The sequence below is a fragment of the Coccomyxa subellipsoidea genome (genome assembly GCF_000258705.1).
Source record: "Coccomyxa subellipsoidea C-169, whole genome shotgun sequence".
NCBI classification, from domain to species: Eukaryota; Viridiplantae; Chlorophyta; class Trebouxiophyceae; family Coccomyxaceae; genus Coccomyxa; species Coccomyxa subellipsoidea.
This window is the reverse complement of record NW_005178041.1, coordinates 789513-814404: the sequence shown is the minus strand read 5'-3', so window position 1 is coordinate 814404 and position 24892 is coordinate 789513. Positions and strand designations below refer to the sequence as shown.

General features: G+C 54.2%; 3 protein-coding genes across 3 annotated transcripts; 1 reads left to right on the top strand and 2 right to left on the bottom strand.

The window, feature by feature from the left end:
• Nucleotides 1–7: 7 nt before the first annotated feature.
• Nucleotides 8–3719, bottom strand: COCSUDRAFT_35050 (hypothetical protein; the record flags this gene model as incomplete). The annotated part of the gene is made up of 13 exons (XM_005650862.1): nt 8–147; nt 433–622; nt 789–923; nt 1378–1430; nt 1640–1818; nt 2028–2097; nt 2200–2221; nt 2265–2420; nt 2528–2710; nt 2846–2954; nt 3112–3226; nt 3353–3491; nt 3639–3719. The coding sequence occupies 13 exons, from the start codon at nt 3717–3719 to the stop codon at nt 8–10; spliced, it is 1572 nt and encodes a 523-aa protein (XP_005650919.1).
• Nucleotides 3720–5618: 1899 nt separating this feature from the next.
• On the top strand, nt 5619–12341 carry COCSUDRAFT_58910 (hypothetical protein; the record flags this gene model as incomplete). Its single annotated transcript, XM_005650861.1, has 18 exons — nt 5619–5884; nt 6041–6212; nt 6357–6503; nt 7609–7698; nt 8351–8481; nt 8573–8778; nt 8888–8960; nt 9074–9120; nt 9240–9355; nt 9473–9560; nt 9691–9799; nt 9988–10196; nt 10411–10652; nt 10865–11045; nt 11296–11480; nt 11697–11967; nt 12139–12188; nt 12315–12341. The coding sequence occupies 18 exons, from the start codon at nt 5619–5621 to the stop codon at nt 12339–12341; spliced, it is 2610 nt and encodes an 869-aa protein (XP_005650918.1).
• Nucleotides 12342–14440: 2099 nt separating this feature from the next.
• COCSUDRAFT_58909 (hypothetical protein) lies at nt 14441–24060 on the bottom strand (the record flags this gene model as incomplete). Its single annotated transcript, XM_005650860.1, has 20 exons — nt 14441–14590; nt 14781–14969; nt 15111–15320; nt 15576–15874; nt 16179–16256; nt 16585–16782; nt 16996–17181; nt 17502–17688; nt 18109–18267; nt 18537–18709; nt 18921–19182; nt 19485–19711; nt 20031–20274; nt 20506–21759; nt 22006–22204; nt 22409–22632; nt 22844–22999; nt 23146–23283; nt 23744–23866; nt 24031–24060. 20 exons carry the CDS (start codon nt 24058–24060, stop codon nt 14441–14443), a joined length of 4686 nt encoding a protein of 1561 aa, XP_005650917.1.
• Between the last annotated feature and the right edge of the window lie 832 nt (nt 24061–24892).

Below are 24892 nucleotides of genomic sequence, written 5' to 3'. Positions count from 1 at the left end.
GGAAACACTAGGATGCTGAGAAAAGGTACTGCAAATCCTCCATCGTCAGGCGAGAGGCCTGCACACCACCATCACCATCTCCCAAGGCTGCCTCGGCAAGCTTGCGCTTCTTTTCCTGCAGCGCCAGAATTCTGTCCTCCACAGTGTCTGCACAGTGCAATCCAACAGCCTCTCTCCAAAATGCACCAACCTCGGCACAAGCGGGTCCAGTGCAAAAGACAATCTCAACCGCAGGTGCAATCTCTAATGCAACGCAGCTGCAATTCCCAGTGCCATTCAATCTCATATATTGAACACAACCCTCACTCTGTCAGTTCCAGATGCATTGTACATGAGCACAGGCTTGAGAAGTGCTCTGCTGCCCTAACGAGCGGCGCCACGTGCTGTGCACAATTTGTTATGTTTCAGGTCTTGCATGGGATGTTCGCACACCGGCTATTGTCAGGCGCATGACTCGCACGGTGCGCGTCTGGCCGATGCGATGCGCACGGTCAATGGCCTGCTCTTCCACAGAGGGGTTCCACCAGAGGTCCATCAGCACAACATAGGATGCCGCTGTCAGGTTCAGGCCCAGCGATGCCGCCTTCAGAGAGACTAGCAGCACATTTGTGCCCTTGTTCGCCTGTCACACCGCAGACAGGCATCCAGTTAAGGACTGCTGGGCACATCAGAGATCATTGCAGCTGTGAATTGCAGGGCAAGCATGTCAATTTCAGGGCATGTCTGCTTATTAGCTGAACCATGGCGACAATCTGTTGCATCGACCATGTACTGTGAAGGGTCCTCACATTGAATTGCGCCACTGCATGGGACCGAGCAGAGACTCCCAAGGTGCCATCCAGGCGGCTGAAGCGGATGTGGTTGGCCTGCAGCGCTGACTGGATGAGGTCCAGCATGCGCGTCCACTGGGAAAACACAATCACCTTTGCAGGCACCCGCCCATCCCCATTTGAGGTCCCCCTGCGCATGCATGCAATCTTCGGCTTGATGGAAGCAGCTTGCTCACGTGCAACAAGGCCTGAAGACTACCAAAGAATGTTTTTGGAAATGATGAATATGAGCGCGCCATTAAAAAAGCAGTGCAGGGAGGGACAGCTCCCCTCAACATGTCTTCTGTGTCTTTGACAATTTGCCATTGAAGGGCTCATTCTGACAAAATGTTACCCATGATCACATAGTTTGTAAGGAAAGGGCTCACTCTGCAGAATCTGAGTCCTGCCGGAGGCCAGCCAGGAAAGAGAGGAGCTTCTCAATCTTTGAGGATGCTGGCGCTGCGCCTGATGCAGAGCAGGCTTGGGCTGTTCCAGCTTGGCTGACGGCCGTGCTGCTGTGCTGTAATCTGGCCTTCCATGCCAGCAGGGCAGCGTGACTGAAGACCTGGGCATCTTTGATAGTAGCGGAGCAAGTCGGACACTTGTAGCTCTGCTCTCCTGCTCCTCCTGAGGCTCCTACCTGAAGCCAGCAAGTCTCTGAATGTGAGGTTCACGCTGCTCGTGGGGACTCTCTATCAATCTTTACTGCATCAGTACAGATGTGGTGGTGAGCTTTAATCTCCTGAGAACAAGTTTGTGGCGGTGGCTCAACCCTGTGGGACCTCAATGCCAGGGTCAAGATTGCCAACTGCGGTGCAAATGAGGACCTGCGTGGTTCTGAACCTGGGTTGTGAGGCATTGTCGGCAGAAGCTGTGGGCACAGGGAGTCATGGCAGGCTCTTCTGCCACGTCACCACAGATGCCACACAGGCTGCTGTCTGGCTGCTCCAGTCTGATCAGAAGAGAGTCCCGCAGTGATGCATCAATGGCTGACACCTCATCATCCCTCAAAGTTCCACTGGCATCGCTCTGTCTGCCTCCACTCGCAAGCCTGCAATGATTCAACACGTCATCGTCCTTTCTGCGCGTGTGACAAGCTTACAACATGCCAAGTATCGTTGTGCCATAGTACACATGGCAATGAACCTTTATTAAGTACTACCAAGAGAGCTCTTGATGCCCACATTATACATGCAGGGTGCGCAAGCCTCCCACCATGGATGGTTGCATGCCTGTCGAAGCCGCAGCAGCAGCAACAGCATGTTCATGTAGCTCGTCTTAGCACCTTTCATTGCCTGGGTGTGCATGAGAAAGATGCTCTCAGCTTGAAGGCAGTCAGAAGGTGCAATCAACGCCAATGCACTCTGCATGCAAGCAAGCCTCTCACCTCGATGAATAACTGCATGCTCCTGAAACCTACTGGAGTCACAAACAGTTGCAGTACAATCGCACCTTCAGCTGCGACATTGAGCTGCGCTGCAGTTCATCATAGGCTGCCCTCTCTCCAGCCGAGAAGTGCAATCTGACGACCTCAACCTGACGCGCAGGCAGCTCCACTATGGGCTCCCCATTCAGAGTCGATCCCTTTGTCCGTCGCAACAGCACACCCTGCATGCAGGGTCTCCAACTCAACCCACACACCACATGCAGCCACACGTGTCAAGTTTCGGCGCCAATGGACTCATGAGTCAGCACTGCTGAATCAGTGATCTCACCTGCAGGGCAGCCCTGAGCAGCTTGGAGCCATGCTTTGGGTTGGACTGGAGCGGCTCTTTCAGCATGGACTTGAAGGCGGCTTGCCGCGAGTACGGCTCGTATCGCAGGAAACGGAAGTACGAGTACAGATCATCGACTGTGTTCTGAATGGGTGTTCCAGTAAGACACCACCGCCTTGATGTCTGCACAACATTGTCAGGTTAGCGTCAAATTCAAATCACCACTGTGGATCTGCTCTGCACGATTTGTCTTTGAGGTCTGATGACAAAAGCAGCTGTCTGTGTTCTGATCCAAGCGCATGTCAGAACAACACGCACCTGCAGGCACCTGCTGGCATGGCTGGCAAGGGTGTGAGCATTCTTGATGCTCTGGGCTTCGTCAAGGATGACTCTGTGCCAGTCCACCTCAAACAGCGGGCATGGCCTTCTCTCTTTGTTTTCAGTAAGCCCTGTATAGCGCTACACAGTAAAGAAGGAAACAATGCGATTGCATTAGAGTTTTGCAATATGGAAAGCAACAAAGTGTCTCAAGCAGCAGCATAGCAAATTACAACGTGATATCCACACCTTTCTTTCCATGCAACGGGGGCGGAGCTTCAAGGCCCATAATGGCATAGGTTGTCAGGACAACGCCATATCTGGCTAGCTCCTGCCCTGTCCATGCTTTGCTCTTGCCATGGTACACATGTGTACGTAAGCCTGCACTGGCAATCATGTCAGCATGACTGCAGCTCTCCATGCACAGCACAAATTGCTTTGCCAACTCAGCAGATGCAAAAGTCCTCGCACTTTGATACACAAGGAGAAGTATGTATCTGCGCTTACCAGCAAAGGTTGCAACCTTGTCTTTGAGCTCTTGGTGCCACTGGTGCAACACAGAAGTTGGCACCACAATCAGGGTTCCGCCGCGCAGAGCCCCCTTCTCCCAGGGGTCTTTAGCTGCGAGCGATCTGTCTGCATCTACCTCTTCATCACCTCCAGAGCTATCTGCGCTGTCTGCAGCGTCCTCAGCCGCTCTGTCATCCGTCCTGCCTGAATCGCTGCTTTGGGCGTCTGTCTCTACAGAGCTGCCGCTGTCACTCCCAGAGAGAGTAGTGAATGCTGAGAGCACCATATTGGGAGCCGGGGCAGTCAAGATGAGCGCAATGGTGGTGACGGTTTTACCCAGACCCTGCAGCCAAAGACTTCCCATCACCTTTGCCAATATGCTGACCTCAATGCGCAGGCATGAGAGTATATTATATATTGAAGTCAGTACCTATCCGTCTCTCAATACGCAGTGATGATTAGCAGACAGTGAATGACAAGTAACCAAGAAATTCATGTACGATCGCTGTCATATAGACCTGCACCTGATCATCTGCCAGGATGCCTCCCACCGGCGCAGCAGAGCCGGCTTCCCTTCTCAGCATCCAGTCAAGGGCCAGTCTTTGATGGCGCATGAGGGCCAGGGTCATGCTGCCCTCTGGCGGCTCCCTCTCATCCTTCCCACAGAGTTCCAGACCCTGGAGTGCCGCCCGCAAGGCTGCCTGCACATGCAACAAGTTATGCCCGCATGCAGTCATCAGTACGTAAAGCCACAAGCAAGGCCTATGTGCCATTTTAGATGTCTCTCTACATCTGTGCGCTGTCCTGGAGCATACCTTTGTGTCGGCCTCAGAATGCGCGCTGGGTGTGGTGCGGCTAGCGCCGTTCCCTTGGGCTGTGCCACCCAGCGTTCTACCAGTAGAGGCAGCAAATGTTGACGGAAGCCTCCTGGCCCTGGAGGCCTCTGGGGGCATGGATGCCACTGGTGCGTCATTGCTAGGCGTTAAATGTTCAGGGCCTGGGGCAACCTGTGCATCACTTGCTGCTGTCCCAGATGTGGCATTGCCGGTGTGCCCCATTGTGAATGCGCCTCTCCCTCTACCCCTGTATGACCTCCCTCTCCCGAATCCAGTGAAGGTTCTTCTCTTCTCGGGCTCGCTGCTTTTCTGCGTGAGGAATGACCTGGGCAGCTTGCGCTTTGCTGGTCTTTCATTGGCTTCCATAATGCCCGTAATAGTTAATTCTTATGCAGACTACTCTTGAGCAATTGCACCTTCAAATGTGCCTACTGGGTTCAAAGCCTCACTGGGGATGCCGATGTGCTGGCCCTTCATTTTGCCGATAGATTAGACATCATCCAGGATGTGACAAGCAATATTCTTTAAATCATTGTTCTCGAGAGCATGCTGACACGCAAATGGACCAGATTCTCATCGAGAAACATGAGCTAAAAAGGATCCTGATCTGAGTTGCTTACACCCAAATCCCATTCATTCCAGCATGTGTTGATACCTTGAACAAAACCAGGAAGTGTACTTCTCATCCGATACTGCGAAATCCTTGGGAGATACGTGCATCTTCGCGATCTCTTCGTCCCACAGAAATAGTCCAAGGTGACTCATCACGCATGGTTGAGACAAAGCTCAGATTGTATGTCCATTGGACTATTGGCAACACACATTCTCGGGAAATGAGCTTTTCATTGTCTTAGTATGCCTCAGGTCATTCAATACGTGCGAACAAACGGGCCCATTTCCTTAAGATCACCAGTGATCTGACAGTGCTTTTTCTTTTGGATTAGTCTTTGAGGCTTCAATATGGTTGATCATATTGGAGAGAAATTAGCATCCACATCAATAGGGCCATTTGAGTGGAAGTATACCGAACGTGATGTGATCCTGTACAACTTGAGCTTGGGATGTCACTGGCACGAGCAACGCTATGTGAACGAAAGCTCTGGTGACTTCGGGCCCCTGCCAACCTTTGCTGTCATCCCTCCTTATCACGATGTTTTGGCGTCGGTTCCAGTGTCCAACGTTCTTCCGGAATACAACCCGGTAAGTGTTCCAATGCGAACTTGTTTATATTGAAGCAGCTAAGCTGAGGAGTTCCAGCCGTTCAGCGAAGTGCTGCTATACGTATACTCGCTGATGATAACTCACGAGCACAGCCTCGGCTGCATACAGCGTGCTCATGCGTCCTGCTCCTGGCCTGCAAGTGGCACTCATGGAGCAGGGCCAGCCTCCTTGATCAAGATATGAAGCTCCAGGGATCTGTGCAGGCAATGCTTCTGCATGGTGAGCAGTACCTGGAGATGAGGACACCCCTGCCATCCTTCGGCAAGCTGCTCACCACTGCCAGGGTGCTGGATGTGCAAGACAAGGGGAAGGCAGCCATTGTGGTCATCGAAACTGTCACCCGCTCTGCAGACAACAACGAAGTGATTGCAGTGAATGAGATCACCAGCTTCATGCGAGGCGCTGGCGGTTTCGGCAAGCGACCACCGGCACAGCGCAATGCAGCTGCAGTTGCTAGCAATGCCCCACCAGAGTGCGCTGCACCTCCCTCTGCTGACTGATTTGCCTGATCTGAAGGGATGCTTCATGCCCTCACTCTCCCCATTGAATGCCTGGTGATATGGCACCTTGCATTTCTTGCTTTGAAACTTATTGCTGAGGTAAAGAGTTGGTGTGCTCTTCTGAGCAGGCGGCCCCCTGATGCTACTGTTGAGGAGAAAACCAGCGAGGACTTGGCAGCCCTGTACAGGTTGAATGGGGACTACAATCCCTTGCACATTGACCCAGACTTTGCTGCGATGGGCGGATTTCCCAAACCCATCCTGCATGGGCTTTGCTCGTTTGGAGTCGCTGGAAAACACGTGCTCCAGTCCTATGCTCAGGGCAGGCCAGCTGCTCTAAAGAGCATCAAGGCAAGCCTCTTCCCTAGATTGTTAAAAGCCATTCCTGCGATACAGATTGGTTCCATCATTTGCAAGCTCATAATAGTCTGTGCTGCTCTGCAGGGGCGATTTGCAAAGCATGTGTTCCCTGGCGAGACACTGCGCACAGAAATGTGGGTTGTGTCCCCGACAAAGGTGGTGTTCCAGACGAGAGTGATGGACAGAGATACCCTGGCCATTACCAATGCGGCTGTCGAGTTCTTCCAAAAAGTCACAGGACAGCAGTCGAGCAAACTCTGAGGAGCGAACTGATCATGAACCAAGCAAAGAAACGAGAAGTTCCTTTTCACCGTGAAGGACAGGAACATGTAGGAATAGGCGTCCAGGCTGGAAAAGGATCGTTGAGTAGTCTGTTGAGAGAGCATTTAGACAGGACTGATGGGTGGCAATCGCGCAAATTGCGCATCGATGAGATCTGTTTGGGATGATCTCAAGCATAGAGGTACCTTTCTACCGGAAGGGCCGGCTGTATCAAGGGCGGGATTTGGTGACATAGCAGTGTATCTGAGCAGCCTTGAAAATGTGACATGATATCATTTGGAAAACAAACATGAAGTTTCCAGCTTGTATGTGTCTGGTTGGAGAGCAGCTGCTGCATGTATATTGTGCTGTGTCTCATCCATTTGAGTCATCCAAAAAGGGCAGAGAAAGGAATGCATGCTGGAAGAGAGGCCTCAATTTCTGTTCATGCCATGATGGATAGTCCAACTGCGCATGCGCAGCATGCTCGATTGGCATGCACAGCATGCATGCAGCACTGCAAGCCCCAAGTCTGCATGCAGCATGTCTACTCAAGAGTGTAATGGCTAGTGCAATCAGACTACAAACAATGCCACTCCTTTGTAGCTATGCATGTCTCAGCCCTTGAGCGGACTGTCCAGTGACTGCAAAATCCTGCATGCATGACGCTTGCCACAGTGTGCTGCGGCTCCCATGCATATCATCCACATGATGTATTTTGCAGCTTGCAAGACGCGATCTGCATCACATGATCACTACATATGGTCACATCCAGGGCTCACTCCAGAACATCAGGCACGCATCTGTTCAATAATAAGATGTTTGAGGGGTAGAGGCCTGACCGACTAGGGGACACTTATTAGTCTGACGCGTTGCCTATCCAGGATGCCAGTATGAGCGCGTATAACGTTGAACGGTCGCTCACAAGTCCACCTCAACCCGATCACAACTTGAGACCTCGTTTATTCCAATTCAGTCGTCCTGCTCTGGCCGTGGTGTTGGCGGTTTGATCAGAGCCAACCTCACGCCAACCACCTTAGGAGGAGTGCTGCCCGCCCGAGCTGCTCGTCTGCAGGCCAAGCGAAAGCCGCCAGCTCATGCCCCGGTTTTGGAGCGCCTGATCGCCTTGCAGCAGCTCTCTGCACTTCAGGGGCCGTTCCAAGAGGTTTGCACTCATGTGCACCTCTTGCCTTGTCGTTGCTTAATATGCCCCTCCCGCTGTTCCCAAACCGCACTCCCTTGTCCGCGCCCCCTCGCCTTTTCTGATGCGTCTGCATGCATATGATCGTGCAAGGGCTGTGTCTGTGGCCCAGAAAGCCAGAAGCTCGCTGGTCGGGTGGCCGTGGGAATTTTCTGCCAGCCGGACGTTTGAAAAACATCTCCATGCGCATGCGTTGTTTCGTCCACTGAGATGCAATTTTTGGGTGGCCCTGCATATATTAGAGCATATCGAGCAAGTTGCCATGCGTCTTGACGATCCAGATCACAGCTAGAGCGAACTGGTAGTGCGTCGTGAGGCAAGGCAGGCGGGAAGTGTATTGCGTTGACGTTGACTGTATTCGTCTCTAAGATCTTGATATTGTGCACCCCAGGTTGGCTTGGGAGTACTCTTCTGATCAGCATGGTGTCAATCTCAGACATGTCGAGGGACCTCTCGTCTCTGAGCATGCGATCTCCGTCGCCACGTACGTACGGGGTAAGCCCAACTCTGCAGAGGGTCATGCGATGCCTGCTGCATTCAGAGTCATTCCGCATCTTCTTTGCTACCAAAGAACGGAGGAGACTTGCAGCCTTCCACCTGCTGGCGTGGAGTGCAGCAGGAGGCCTTGATTGTCGGAGATCAGGAGCGCAAGTCCGCACAGCTGGGTTTGACAACACCCCTGCCTCCCACCTACCCGCCACGCTTCAGCCAGCCATACTCTGGCTTTTCTGCTGATGATGATGAAGGGTGAGCCATCACGAGCCATGCAAGATGCTCTTTTGTACCAAAATGTCCTACTGGGCATGTCAGGAGCAACTCATCTGGAGGTGTGCTGCAGGGACTGTGACATTGTTCGGCCACATGATCCTGACCACCTGGGCTCAGCCAGCGCAGTTACCAGCCTCAACATCCCAGACATGCTGGCAAACATCAAGCGCAACGCGATCAGCAAGTGCCGACCGGTGAGGCAGGTGCACCCTCCCATGGAGAACATCTGCCTGGTGGGGCAAACCAGCGGCCGCATCAAATGGATCCAGCCCAGCGGTGTGCCTCCTCCTGCTGTCATGCACAGTCCATGCACTTCACATTGCATGTGTTCTCATTTCTCTCTGCTGGATATAGTTGCTGACATGCATGGAATGCATGCATGCAGGTCCCAGGCGGCCTGGTGAGGGAACTGAGGATGATGTCCAGGGCATTGTGGATGTTCAGGAGACAAATGCAGGGTAAGCATCTCCTTTGCAGAGTCTGTGATGGGTTCTTGTTTTGCATCTCTGTCTCACAACCCTGCAGCATTGATGGCAACCTACTGGTCCTGATGCATGTGATGGAAATGCAGGGGAATACTGCTCCGCATCACACTTCTGGCATCTGGATTTGTTATTGGTAAGCAGCTCAGCCTTTATAAATGACCTTTTTATGAGCTCAATGTGGAGTAAATTAGCTTCAGAAGTGTCATGATGCATGCATGGCAATGACATGTGAAAGGAGGTGCTGTGTTGCAGGACCTTCTGGCTACACCATCCGTGAGATCATCAAGCAGACTGGCGCAGACGTCAAGTCCTGGACAGACAAGATGGAAGATGACCTCACTCGCCCCACTCGCACCTTCATCATTGAGGTGCGGCAACCTGGCACTCCATATCTAAGACATGAATCATGGCTTTTTCTTCGGTGTCAAGAATCCATCGCTGTAAACTTCACTGGGGCTCGTTCTGATTCCCTGCAATGCGTACAGGGCCACCCTGACAGCGTGGCCACCGCCCTGCGCATAATCTGTGATGGCATTGCACGCTACAAGGAGCTCTGCGAGGGTGCCTACAACGGTATGCCCTCCTCCAGCCCATCTCTTCACATGTACAACCAGGAAAAGGGGTTTGACTTCTTCTTTAAGGAGTGCTGCTGAGGGATGGTCTTTTTGCAGTTTGCTGAAGATAGGCATTTGTGCGCATGCAGGTCATCTGGTATCCCGCCTGCAGATCATCCATGGCATTGCTTTCAGCTACCAGCCACCCCCACGCACCATTGTGCCGCATGCAGCTGGGCTGAAGGGACAGGGCAACAGGTGAGGCATCTTTTGCTCTTTTGAAGAAGTGTCGCAACAGATCTTCTTCACATGCATGCTGACATGAGGATCATGACTGATGTCTCTGTGGCAGGATGACACACAGGAGAATCGTTCAACATGGGTAGACATCTGAATTTGCTGGATTGCAAGCAAATTGTGCTCACCATTGGGTCCATGCATCACAGGGTGCGTGCTGCCTGTGGTGGCGGCAGCGGCCGCATGCGGCTTCCCTCGCACGGGAATGCAGCAACCCAGACCGCTGTCAGGATCCTGGCCGATGTCAAGAACTGCCTGAGTGCCCAGTCTGCCGTCAAGGCTGCTGCCGCACAGACCTCTGCCATCAACAAGGGCGGCCGCCCTCCAAGCCCGAACATGCATGCTATGCAGCAGGCATGTACTGCCTTGCTCAGGAGATAAGCTTAGAATAGATGATATGCAAATTCACCGTCCACTTTCCGCCTTGAATTGCTGCTGCTCCTTGCACATCAAGACAGTCCTCAGGTATCCAAATTTGCATCGCGGGGCCTGCGGTACGAGGACTGTGCTGTTCATGCTGGCGTGGCCTCAGGTGATTTGATACACTGGCATGTTGCACCAGGGACGTGCAGCGCATGCGCCAGAGTACAAGGGCATGATGGCGCCCGAAGCCACGCCGGGACGCTCCTTCCCTTACAGTCATGGACACGCTGTGCACGAGCCCACGATGCCGAGCCCCGACCCCCCTGTCATCCCTCCGGGCTACGCAATGGTCGCCCCCAATGTGCTCATGCCCATCAGCGCCTTGCTGGGCAGCCAGACGCCTCCCCACCAGCAGAGCGCTGCATACGCCAACTTCACCCCTCAGATGCAGGTCTGTGCACCAGCAGTTTGTCAATATGATATGTGGAAAAATGCACAGGTCGAGATGGTTTTGTGGGTATGTACTTGTCCAGGTCTAGATGGTGTAATGAGAATGTGCATACTGACCTGATGCCGTCTATTGACTGTAAAATGTAATACATCAAAGACAGGAACTCCAGCATGATCAAGGGTGTTTGCAACGGAGCAAAATGGTCCTTGCAGGCTCCCATGATGGCAGACCCCTACGCCGCTTTCGGCTCCATGGGAGACTCCAGCTTCTTCGGCAACCAGGGGCAATACGTCGAGCCGTTTGCTCCAATCACCCCCATCATGGACAGCACAGGCCAGGCCATCGGCTACGCCAACCCGCGCCAGCAGCACACCCCCTATGACATGTCTGCAGGTACGGCAGATGTCAGAATATCACCAAGCATCTCCACATGCTTGATTCATGGGTAGGATGGGTGAAACCAAGGATCAGGATTGGTGGTGTTGCGGTTGTTGCAAGCAAAAGAGTGCAGGACATTGCAATGAATGCTGTGCCCATCGTGGTCGGTCATTGCACATAGTATACACCTAATTTGCAAGCGAGATTTGAAGAAAATATATCAAGATATGGAATGTGGGTATTAAAACTTTTGGGGCATGTACAGGCATGGGCGCTGAGTGGGCACGCGAGGGCGCCATCTCATATGCCGGCCAGAGCCGCGGCAGCACGCCGCGGTCCACTCTGGAACAGCGCGGCTTTGGAGAGGTCCGGGACGCGCCCCCCACTGCTGCTGACGCGCCCTTCAAGGAGTTCTACGATCAGCTGCTGCGGGAGAAGACTCCCCCGCCGGTGTGCACTCCTTACACTGAATAGCTGTCCCAGATCTAGCTGCTGTTGGCCGCAGGCGTGCTGTTTGACGCAGGCCTGCTGCCCAAGACAGACCTGGCCTCCATTTGGAAAGCTGCATTGACATCAGTTGCCAGCCTTCACCTTCACCTTTCTTTTTGGATGAGAAGTTTTTAACACTTTAGTAAATAATGTGACATCAATTTGGTGCTGCAGCAGGGTGGCCACAGCACCGGGGGCGGAGCAGGGCAGGCGCCGACCTTTGCACTGGCGTTCCAGGCGAACACACCCACGCCCACCTTCGGCTACCAGCACACCAGCAACCGCTCTGGTGGCAGCCCAGGAGGCAGCGTTGCATTCAAGGCCGGTGCAGGCCAGATGGCGTCTCCGGAGCCTCCAGCCTGGCAGCACGACACTGGCAGCCCCTTTGGCATCCTGCCCACTGCTTCCAGCCCGCCAGCGGCTGACTGGCCAGGATTCGGCTGCCCCGGTAGGTCTCCATTCCATCTTTCCTTCCTGCTGCTTACCGTTATTTGAGGTTGCATGCGATGCCGCTGACTCTTGCAATTGTGTCTGATGCTCAGCAGAGACGTGTCTTGAGGCTACAAGGATTGTGTGCATGTACGTTGGCGCACTCTCAGTTATCTCTATGGCTGTGCAGGTGAGACTGCAGCACTGCCGGGGGCTCAGGGAAACCGCAACTATATGGGGGTGAGATATTTCATTAAGCTCCCATCCAGTTGCCTTCAAGGGGCGGGGATTTCATTGCTCGGTCAGCTGTGCATCTCTCTTTCTTCAGTTGTCCTTGCAGTGACTGAAGTGTGAATGCCGCTGCAGGAGACACAGAAGTTCTCACTGGGTTGAAAGACGTTGGAGTACTCGTGAGTGAGCACTGGAGAAGTTTCTACACCATCGAATTTGGAGGGCGTTGGACATCATCAACCCGAGGACTCAACAAACGATGGAACACCTTGGAGCTGCTATGGATCGTCATGGCAGAAGCTTGCACAACACTCAAGGAATGAAGAAGGCAGTTTGGCATGAGTGGCTATCACCTGTGCCATTGGGCTTGGAAGCGGCTGCTGCATCTCAGGTGGTATCTCCAATGCAGACGCGGCAGTTTGGGCATCCTGCCAAACCAGCAGTTTGAATTTGGGGCAGAGCAAAAGACCTGGGTTGCACAGTGTCCGGTTGTCTCATGAGATGTATCATTTGGGGTTGTAGGCCTTCCGAAAGGAGGCCTGCTGTCATCGGGCGCTTTGTGGCTCTCTGGATCATGGGGATGGTTGCATGCAGTTTGGTACTTTTGGAGCAGCACTTTGAAGCAGTCAGAAGGCAGTATACTTATTGAGCAAGGGCTGCCTGCTGCATTTGTGTGGATATTGCAGAGTTAGGGCCTGCGCCCAACCAGTTTTTGTGCCATGTGGTGGCCAGACAGCATGCTCTGGGCATGCAGGCATTCTTTTCAGAGGGTGATTAAAATAAAATGCTGGAGAGATTATAAAAGCACATCTGCTCTGGAGGATGCTCTGCAACAGTTTTAAATTAGCAGTCTCTGGAAGAGGGACGACACTCTGTGTGCTGGAGCAACCAAGTATGTGCAGCATGGAAAGGTGAGCAAGCGGCAGGCAATAAAAGGTTTGGATTTTCGCCCATTGGGCTTTTGGCTTTTGTTTTCGGCATGCATTATGGTTTGTTGTCATTTGGCTGAGATGGTGTAGGGGCTTTAGGCAAACAGAGAACGAGCTCTTTCCTAGGCTAGAGTGAGCTTTGGAGTAGGTGGCAGGGATGCATATGATGTGCAAGGGTGAGAACAAGGGTGCTTTTGGCGACACCCGTTCATCAGGTTCATTTCCTCAGGTTAGCATTTTGTCAGGTCTCAAGCCCTGGAGCACATCGCCCCTTTGAATATTCTAGGTTACAAATTAGCTATGGCGCAGATGGTGGGAATGCACATGTTGTGCAAGGGTGAGACTGAGGGAGCACCCTTTCATTTTGGTGCCATTTAAAGGTCAGCAGTCTTGTCATTATAGATGTCTAGGACCCTTCTTATATGCAGTCTTGGATGAGCAGCTTTTGGTTTCCTTGTGCAGCTCAAGAGATTCAAAGCTGTGCGCATATCTGCGCATCAGTGCTCTACTGGCAGCCGTTATTTTCATACTGGCTGAAGCCCTGTCTAGAAATGGATCATTTGTATGAGGACTGGTAGGTGAGGCAAGGCATAGGAAGGCCGATTGGCTTTCAATATCACGGTGAGGCACAAGAAACTTATCTGGGTCCACATGCCATGCTGTGGACCCACTTAGCGGCCCTATTCCGCCAATGGAGCCAGATTGTGCTGCCATAGCCATACGGATAGTGATGCCTCATTTTCTGATCCCTTTGACTTATTTTATGAAGCTGATGTGCGATGGTGGGGGTGTCACACTCAGATGTACTTGGGGAATGTAATTTAGATCCTTTCCATGTTAGCCTACCTTATCTTGTGAGGAAATTTTCTGAGACCCTGCTTGGTGCATCTGCGTCCATGGTGGGTACTGATTCAACCCAAAAGTATGCCTCAGTAAAAATTGCCAGCCTTATTTATCTGGGGCAAGGGACCCTATCATGTGATGATGTTCGCAATTTCGGCTGTGATGTGATACAACAGGACTGGCAATTTGCCAGTCCTTATCTACAAAGGTCAATGGGCCCCCGTACAGTGAACTTAGTCTCTATGTGCTAATGAGGTGTTACAACAGGCTGGCCTGCGGCATGCTGAGGGCTTGAGCTGATGTAATGATATGTGAATTACCCATCTGTACGGATCATGTCCTCGATAAAAAGTCTCTTAATGAGCTCACCGTTTGCATTAATGAGGGCAGCATTGTGCGCAACTCCACACCCTTTGCGAGAGACAGTACAGATTTGATATTACATGCTCACACTCTTGCTGCTCTTCACTCTATATAATCAGTCTGTTTTCAGGTGCACACTTTGATGTATCCATCCTCCATGCCTGCCACCAGCAGGCGGCTCTCAGTCAGAATGTTGAGCGCCACCAGTGACCCAGACTCCTTTGCTCCCCTAGCTCCCTGCAGCCTGACGGGCTTGATCCGCTGCGTGAAAGGTGCCTGTCCAATGCACACACACTTACTCAGCGATGCAGTCATAGACCAGCTCTTGTGCCAATCCAGAGCCAACACCAGGGAGCAACCTCTGAGATGACTCGAGAGCGCTCTGCACTCTGACCAAAACCACCGGCCAGTCTCGATGCACTCCTAGATGCATGGGTGGCAAGATAGGGGATGACGGAGGACCCACCTGCAACGAGAAAACGCCCAGGTGCTGCCCCGCAAAAGACACGGCATCCCTGCCCTGCACTTGGACCCCGCCTATGGCTTCTCGATGGCCCTCAAAGGTGTGCAGGCATCGCGGCACGCCTGCCACAGCGCCACCGCTGTCTGTGCTGCTCGGCAGCATGCGGACATCCCACAGCTTCAAGCTCTGATCCTGCACCCACCAAGATTCCCCAGCGTTCGGCACCTCTCCGGTGGCGCAACGCCGCATCCTGCAAGCCTTCTCCCCCAAGTTCCCCAGAGTCTAAAAGGAAGCTCAATAGCAGGGTGAGTCAACATGGGCATGTGCCGGCACCTGGGAGCCAGTCAGCAGCATGTGGTCCATGCAGCAGGCCAGAGTGGAGAGCCCAGCTTCATGTGCCTGCCAGAAGGCAGTCAGCCCGCCACAGCGCGCATCAACCAGCGCTGCCTGCCCGCTCGCCAGCCCAGCCCCTAGACACCCTCCGTGACTGTGGGAATTTCCACCTCCCTGCTGCACTGCCACCACAGCCCTGCTGCCCTGCACCTGCAAGTCAACAGGCAGCAGGTGAAGCCTCATCACCAGTCCGCCAAAATATGCTGCAAAGAAAATGCCATCTGAACGACTGGAGCATGGTGGTTGCAGGGTGCATAAGCTGTGAAGCTTGGCAGCGCAACAGGCAGATCTCATCAGCATGAATGCCCTGCAGAGTCTAGGCGTGGGTGCCAAGACTGTCCAGAATGGCAAAAATCTGCCTTGGTACACCAGAAACAGGGAGGGCTGAGTGGCTCGTGCCGTCACCTGCCAGCGGCTGAGTGGGCGGCAGTACAGGTCAGCGCTCGGCGCTCCGCACTCCAGGTCTAGCCAGCGCACTTGGCCGTCCGCCGTGCCGGCCACGATCACATCCGCACCGCCGCGCGCCGCAGCCGCCACGCATGTGTAGCCGGTCAGTGCTGGCTGCTTTGGCGGAGATCCGGCGGCCGACGCGGCACTGGTTGCGGCTGCCGAGAATGCGGCCGCAGCGGCCGCCGAGCCGGGCCTGGCTGTTTCGCTTCCACTTGCCTCTGCGCCGTTTTCTGCCGCACCAAAGTTTGTCCACCCTGCATGATTGCATAATGTCCTCAGGATGTGTGCACACCAAAATTGTGCCACCCATAATCACTTACTCCTCTGCAATTGACTTCTCCAGCCATTTACACAGATGTTTGAGGAAAGGTCCAGTGATAGACATCTTAAGACATGCACACAAACACTTGAGATGCCAGGTCTTACCACAGGTGGATTGCTTCCTGGCTGAGGCAGGTCTGGGTTGCTGAGCGAGCTGGCCTGGTCTGGGTTCACAGAGGCGGTGCACTAGGCTGCCTGTTCTGGCAGACCAAATGTGGCAGCTGCCGCCAGAGTCACAGGACGCCACCAGCTGAGCGGTGCTGGGCACGATGCACAGCGCTGTCACGGCCCCCTCGTGGCCCTGATACTGGACACCTGCTCCCCGCAGCCCCAAGTCAGTGACGATGCACTTTACACCCCATACTATGATTACACAGCAAAGATGTAACACGCAGTCTGCTATCGAACCCTGTGACATTGCTCACATCCAGGGCTTCGGTGCAGCCTGCTAGAAATCCTTGAGGGCACCACCATCTTCCAATCAACATGATTGTCTCCTACAGAGGAACATCACAGTGCAGCCAACTGCCGGCAACCGTCCGAGGTCAGGCTGTAGAGGTCATTCAATAAAACGTGAGTGTGAACCATCTTGATCTGAGTGATTTGGATTCCCTCAGCAGCGACTCCCAAAGGGCCTTCCTACCTGCGGTTGACGTGGCGAGGTCCCAGACTCGCAGCACGTCGGCCTCGCGGCCGCTCGACGCGGCGCGGCCGGCGCTGACGACGAAATCCTCGGACGGCGCGGCCGCACATGCATGCATGCCCTCGCGGTGCGCCCGCCACGCATGCACCACCCGCGCCTGCAGCCGCCACGGCCGCGCCCAGACCCGCGCCTTGCCGCCTGCCGGCAAACATCCTTTTGTTTGCCTTTCGGCGCCTGCTGGGGCTGTATCCGGCATCCAGGCGATTGCATGTAGAGCGTTGGCAGCCAGACATGGGAGCACTTCAAAGGCATGCACTCTGGCGCTGTTACAGCACATCTTCATCCCAAAACTGGCAACAACTGCAATTTCAGAGACAAATTGATGAGGGGCACAACGAGGCTGGGGGTGACCTGAGTAACGCGGCCCAGCCGGGGTGGACCAAATGCTGGGGTCCATCCACTCAGAGGAGCCCTCCCCAGGCAGCCACAGCCACTCGCTACCTCGAGGGCCTGCGCTCGGCTCCGGCATTGCTGAGCGCGCCCGGCCTCCAGCTGCTGTCGGGGACTCCCTCGGGCTTGCTCCGCCGTCCCTGGACGCTGCACACGGATACAAGCAGCTTCAACAACAAATTAGGAGTGCGTTACTTCACTGGGCGTGCGAGCTGCTACGCAGTCAAATTAAGGGTGTCACTTTACTCGGATTCAAGCTCAGTTCGCAATGTGGCAACATGGCAAATGGGGAACACATGAATGGGGTGGAAGAAACATGTCACAGCCAAGTGTGACCGCAAGGCATGAAGGCACGACCGGCCAATTTCCTTGTATATAAATTCTTGTAGACTCCCAGAGAATTGAGATTTTGCCTTCTGTATTGTGTGTGAGGAGTTAGTATGAATGAACAGCAGAGTGATGCGTACGGGGGCGCTGCAGAGGGGCGGATGGGCTCACGGCGCTCCGCGGCAGTGGTGCGGAGGAGGGAACAGCGCCGGCCGCGGCGGGCGCAAAGCCGACGCTGGCGCTGACGCCCGGCCACACGAGCGGCGTGGACCAGCCGATATCATCAATGAGGCGCGCCGCCGTCTGCTCTGCCCGCCTCACCTCGCCCTGAACGGCAGCACAGGGGTCGGCAATTTGACTCCTTGACTGCAGCAGGTGGTCTAACACACAGCAGGTGGTCCCTGTCGAGCGGGCATCAGTGAGGACCTAATCAAATGGCCAGAAACAAGCACAACTGTTGATTGCCCTTAGCGTAAAACAGATGACGTGCTCAAAGTTCACTTGCAGAACAATCCGCAACGCACTGGTTGCTCACATGGCCAGCTTGCGAGGCCACAGCACTGGATCTGCCCGTTTTTACAATTCTATTGGATGATTGCTATCGCAAATGCGTGCAGGTCAAGGCTTTGGGGCTTGCAAGCACTTGCGACTGCAGCCAACGTATAGAATAATACAGGGCTGACCCAGTGCTAATATAACAGTGTTTGCAGCAGGCAACAGTCAAATAGAAGCGCAGCAGTGCCTAACCTTGGCTGGGCTCTCGGGCGAGCGCCAGGCCTCGGAGCCGAAGGCAGCCTCGTAGTCAATCCGGTCCGTGCAGTCGCGCAGAGTGGCCGCCTTTGCGCGTTCCGACAGCCGCGCCAACTGGGGTCCCAACGCCGCTGTTGGCGTCCACCCGTACCTCACCTGAAGAATGTTGAAACGATGTTGCATTTTCTCTACTGTCCTGTACGCAGTTGAGGCGGCAAACATGCCAGGCTGTTATGGTTGGTTTGACAAACACACAGGGCACCAAATGTACTACAAGCCCATGCACCAAGCCGGCCAGACCAGATTTCAAACGAAAAGAAGGATTGGCCAATCCATACTAATGGCATTGCAACCTTGAGAACTGCGATTTTGTGACAGGCCTGCACTGCACCAAAATGATGCCAATAATAATTCAATAAGCTCACCGCGAGCGTTCTTTCTAGGAAGGGCCAGGAGGAGACAAGTTCGTGCATGAGTCCCAGGCCGGCAGCCTCCACAGCCTCTGGGTACAGCAGATACACCAGGTCCCAGTAGCCGCTGTCCTCGCCCTCGCCCTCCCTGCCTCCCTGCTGCATTCTCGATTGCACTGGCGGCCCACCTGCTTCCACACAAACATGCTGATGTGTCACACATGTATGTTGGGCACATAATCCCATTCCACCGCATTGCAGAAATAGAATTTAAAGTCATCATGTGTGTGTGCGAAATGGTCACACATGGCAAAGATGGACTCCAAACCGGTAGAGTAACAAGCGATATGATTGCATGCAAGGAAGGCAGCGGAAATGTTGATTGTAGCTCAAAATCACCTGAGTGCACGGCGCCAGATCCAGCAGCAAGGCTGATGGCCTCGCGCATGCGTCGCTGCAGGGTCAGCGCATCTGACGAGGCTGCGTTGGGCGGCGGGAGGCTGCCGGTCTGCGCGGGCGATGCCTCCGCCGGGGCCGGAGGCGGCAATGAAATGGAGCAGCCGTAGGCTCGCCTCTGTGTGGCGGAGCATGTGAAGATGGGGAGCAGCTGGGGCAGCACCTCCATCGTCAACACCTCTGCCCCGCCCGCCGCATTGCACGCCTGCTCACACAGCAGTTTGCAGTCTGTCTGAAGGAGTAAATCAAGATCAAAGTCTTGCGTGCGACTTGTGTGCGGTTTATTGCAACCTCTGGAATGGGCTTTAATGTGTCAAACAGCAAGCCTTGGACAATATGCAGGCGCATTTGATACCTCCCTTCAAGTTATTGTATCTCGGCAGGGAACTGTGTCACCCAACACAGGGCGGTAATCAAGCATGTCAAGCATCATGCATGCATAATGATGACCCAAGAATACAAGCAGCTTTGGGAAACCTCTGCAACCAAATGAACTGGTAACTCTACCTGCAGGACTAGACCGGCAATGCGGTTTCGCAGCAGGGGGTCCATCTGGGGGTGGGGGCACAGCAGGGGGCCCAGCAGGGGAGCCGGCAGCAGCCGCTCCCCCGAGGCCGGCCGCGCCGCCAGCAGCGGACACAGCACCGTGTCGCGCCCCAGTGCAGGCAGCAGCCCCTCTAAAGTTGTTAGCGCGTTCAGCGCAGCCGCCGCCAATTGGCCCTGCTGCCCCTCCTCTGCACATCCACGATGCATTTCTGTTACATTGTGCCAGCTCTTCTCACACCCAACAGATCCGAAGATTTTTCACCTCATATGCTCACACAGCTGAGAATACCCGTGCACAATCTGAATTGCCTGAAACAGCCCATTTCAGGAGGATGAGCAGAGAATATTTTATAGACCCGCCCGGCGCTGTCTTTGCAGGGCACAGTGGAGCCCAAGCAAGCAGCTTGGTGGTTGTCCGAGACACAGGTCTTCAAGTTCAGCTTCAGGCAAGGAGCATGAAATTTTTCCAAGATACAAGTATCCAAGCTCATGTTCAAAAGTTTGCACCTGAGCGGGGGACAGAGCCGGAGCGGGTCTCAGAGACGGCCAGCGCGCTGCCGGGGCGGCAGGTCAGCACGCCCAGCAGGGCTGGCAGCATGTGGGCGGCGACAAAGGCGCTGCCCAGAGCGTCGCCCAGATGGATGGCGGCCAGTGCCACGTCCGGTCCCTGCGGCAGCGACAGCAGCAGCGGCCGCAAGATGTGCTCGGTTGTGATGGGCAGAGGCAGGCACGCCGCCAGATCTACTAGAGCCTGAATACAGAACCCACGCACAATACTTCACAAAAGTAGCAGTCAGCCCCCCAGGTCCTTTTCTGGCAGGTTTCTGTGAAGGGTCCATCGTCATTGACAATGAACATGAAGCCCAACTGACTGCATTAGCACGGATGCCGATTTGAACCTGCGGACAGATCGTGATGGTGATGTTGGTTGCTAGCATGCAAGGCAAAGAGGTCTTGAGCAGAATGGGGCAGGGTGTGGCACCTGGCTGGCATGGGTCACAAGACTTTGGGGGGGCCGCGCAGAATGCCCGGCATGGGACGCGCCGCAGACGGTGTCAAGGGTGTGCGGATGCACGCTGTCCAGGAAGGCAGTGAGGCCGATGGACGATATCAAGCCCTTCAGTAGATCGATCTGCAGCAGGGCTGCCTGGAAGCCTGGGCTGACCGGCTGACCAGAGCTCCTGCTGCTACTATGACCACCGAGTGGCCGGCCGCTGAGCATTCTCTGCCACAGTGGCACGCACTCCCGCTGCACCTCGGGTCGAGGCAGGCACTGCAGCAGCTGCTGCCAGACCGTCACAAAGCTGCCGGCAACTTTGCTTGCAGCGTGCACGCCGTCACCAGTGCTCTGTGCTGCGTTTGTATCCCCTACTGACCGCTCAGTACGCAGCAGGGCAGCCGCCTCCAGCAGCTGCAAAATGGCGGGGAGGCATATGTGCAGGGCTCCAGGAGTCTTGTGCAGCTCTTGAACGCCCCCCGACTCTGCCAAGTCCTCCAGCACTCGATGCACGCATGGCACGCCCAGCGCCCATGATGCGCTCTCGCTGGCGCCTGGCACGCTCAACCCCTCCTCAGGCTGTTTCTGGGGCCAAGATCTCGTGCCACAGCCTTGACCCCTCATTGTCAGAGGCGCCTGAATAGCAATAAGGAACTTGGCGGCCGTGCGGACGCTGCCTGTGAAGAATTCGTCTTGCAACAGCTGATCTGTGGAAGCCCCTACCCCTGCCAGGCAGGCGGCTGCGATGCTGCGAGCGGCGGAGGGCAGCTGCTTGATCTGATTGCACCAGTAACGTGCATCTGTCGAGCGCACATAGTGCATTCTGCGTGTGTAGAGCTGCACAATGAGCGCTCCCACTGCCGCCACATCCTGCGCTTGCGCTGAGGCCAGGCTATGACTCCTCCTGCGGTCTGCATCGCTGTCATTCGCATATCCGCTGCCGGCCTCAGCAGGCTCCATGCTGTGTTTGGTTGCCGATCCAGCAGGCTGCAATGGTTCTGCAGTTTCTGGGGCGTCATCTTTGCCTGTTTCTGATGCCTCGCTATCCAGAGAGCTGGAACTTTTGTCCGTCTGGTCCATCCGTGGGCTGTCCTCAGTTGGCACCACAAGACCTCCCTCGGCTGCTGCAGCTGCCTCCCCTGGCTGTGTTGCCAGCAGGCTGTAGCTGCTCTCCAGCTGCTCCAGCAGTGTCATGTTGCGCTGCGTCGCCTCGCTCAGACTCTTCGGAGGGGCTTTTGTCTGTCAAACACCAGCAAAACACTTCAAAAAGATTGAAATCTGACAGTGATATAGAGTCATCTGCACACCTGCACCGTTGACCAGGGATTTGCTGTGTAAGTTCAATATGCTGGCACATCATTTTCAGAATTACAGATTGACCGGTGAGTTGCTTCTGTGAATACATGTTGGCGCTTATCAGTGCAAACACTTTGGCTGATCGCCTTTTCATGAGGGAATTGGGAATTAGAGGACTTAGCAGAGCACCTGTCCAGGGCGAGGGCCCCTGGGAGGATGGGGCTGGTTAAATAGCTGTGCTCTGCCATGCAAGCGCTGAGCTGTGCTGGACGGCGGCAGGGCCACATTCTTGGCCGCCACTGCAGCCTCCCCAGTCAGCTTGTGGCCGAAGGTGAGGTCTATCCAGTGGTGCATCATGCTGGACACCCGCTCACTCTCCAGTGCAGCCCTGTAGAAGCACATAATTTTCTTGGGTTTTAATTGAATTCTCTCACTCTGTCCTGCAAGGCTCCGCATGTCCCTTCCAAGCATACAAAGATGGGAAATAGCTGCCATACTTCAACGCAAGCAGCATGTGTCAGAAAACGCGGTTGAGTGAGTAGCACTTATTGAACACATGCATGGATTGGCGTATTCACTGTGTGTATCCCACCTGTGCCGTTCCACAAAGTCCTCTGGCCCAGACGACCACTCAGGCACGGCCAGGTCAGCCATGGCAGGGTGGATGGAGGAAAAGACAGTGGGGTCATTATAAATCTCTGGGATGGCCTCATCTGGCGTCCAGGCGTACAGGCGCTGTATGGAGGCAGGATACTCGTTGGGCTCAAACACCGCCCTTACCACAGTTGTTAAAACCTCCACTGGCAGCCGCCTTGCCTGCAGCGAATACATTTGTAAATTCCTAGGTACTGTGAATTAGGACATGTGTGCCGCATGCAGTGAAGGCAGACACTATTTGCAACATGCACTACTCTGTAATGCATGCTCGGCCTGCTATGAGCGGGCAGGAGACTGCATGCAAATGAAATGCGCACGATGAACTGTTTCATGGTCAGAAGTTTGCTCTTGCAGAAAGAGGGGGGCTGACCTTGTAGATGCAGTAGGCAAGCTCTGACAGGATTTCATCCGAGATGTGGTGGGGCTTGTCAGAGTTGCTGTATGTGAAGTCCAGCTGCTCATCGCCCTTGCTCAGCCGCCACTGGGTCCTTGTCAGATCACGCCAACCCGGTGCTTCAGATTCTTCCTGCATGGCCACTTGTTCATGGCTGTTGCCTTCCCGACAGGCTTGACACAGGCATGGAATGCTGTGGAATGGGCGCATCCCTTCTGCAAGTTTGTCCTCATACAGCAAGGCATCATCAAGGCATGTGAATGGGACACTGCAAGCACCTCCAGAGTGAGGTGCATGGTCGCCTCTGGTGGCACAGACATGTCAATGACCCAGGGGAGGATTGGGTGAAACGCAGGATTGCCCTGCCTCCTCCCCGCCAAGTGATTCAGTTGCATGAGGTAATCAAAGTTACTCATCTGCACCACACCACACAACAGAGGCATTTTATCAGAAGAATAATTCAAGCAAGCCCCTTGGTGACAATAGAACGTGGATAGGGCTAAACTCAAGCCCTGTGCAATAAAAGGTGAGTCCTCAGCTAACCTGCCATGAGTGCCACTTTGCCGTGAGCTCTGCAAGAGAATCTTCAGTGTCTGACTGGCTTGGAAGAGAGCAGCTTCCTCCCAGCCAGACATGTGATTGGCTGTTGAGTAGCACAGTCTCTGGGGATAGACATCCGTGCCAAAGACCAGCGCAGTGCAGCTCATGCAGGCCTGAGATCACCTGCAGTAAAATCATACATATGCAAGCTTTATTACAGCTATTACAAACGTATGTTCCTGGGCATCTGTGCAGATGCAAGCGCGCATGCAAGCTTGCATCGCCTTGCATGCATTCAGGTCAAGAACTCTGTCTGCATCAGTGGCATGCAGTTACCTGGTAGAGCATGAGTCTGATGGCCACGTCATCTGCCAGGCTGGAGGGGTTAAAGCGCAGCAGGTCTGCCAGGCTGTGGGGTGCATGAGGATGCAGCAAATACAGGCGCTGCTCATCAGGGGTCTGCCATGCGCACAAGACTTGCTGCAAGAGAGAGGGTGGCCCTCTATTTGCAGGAGCTTGCCGAGCTGTGCCATTTGAGGCTTCAGAGCGCCATGTGGCACTCTCTGCAGCTGTCGCATTTGGCTGTGGGGCATCTCTGGGACTATCTGTGCTGTCCTGTTCACCTCCATGGAGACCCTGGTTAGCTCCGCCATTTTCCACCGGTGATACTGCAGCTGGTAATGTCCCTGTAGTGGCACTGCCTGCTGCTTTGAGGGCTCTCTCAAGTATGTTGCCCTTGAGCTCCCTGCCACCTGTTGAGATCTGACTGTGCTTTTTGCCAGCCCTGACATCCTCGTCCTGCAGCACAGGTCCAATAATTCAGGAGCCTTTCAAACAGGTATATGATTAGCAAAACCATACACCACAAGTAGTCTGCATCAGCACAGAGTGCTGACCTCTCTAAGCTCCGCCAAGAAATGCGTCAAGGGGCAGCTCAAATACTTCTGCAGAGGATTAGATGTCCTTTGCTGATTTCTCTCAGATTGTAGGGCATAAGTTTCTTTCTCCAAGGCTGGCACAGGAAAGTTATGCAAGACTCCCTCCTGCACGATCTGCCGGATCTGCACCAGATCTCCTTCCGACATTGCTTCACAATCAAATAGTGAGCTCCCAGACGCATTTATTCTGCAGACTAACGCGGTCGCATGAGCATAGTCGTGCCCAGCAATCCCTGCAAAGATATGCCATGCCCTCAGGAAAAATTGCATCCCGACCAGTTCTCCACAGCAAGTAACAGTCTCATCAAAAGAAAAAACCTATTGCTGATACATATTATCCAAGCAACGAGTGTCTTTGAAGTGTCTTTGAAGAACACGCAAAACGAATGGGATCGGCAAATACCATATAAAGGCGTCAAACCGCCGCAAAAGTCCTCTTCGATACTTTTAAAGAGCTCAACAGTAGAGTGCGACAGCCCCATCTCCTTTTCGAGGTGATCTGTTGCATGAGATTGCTACTCTAGTCTAGCACCAAGACGCTCCGCTG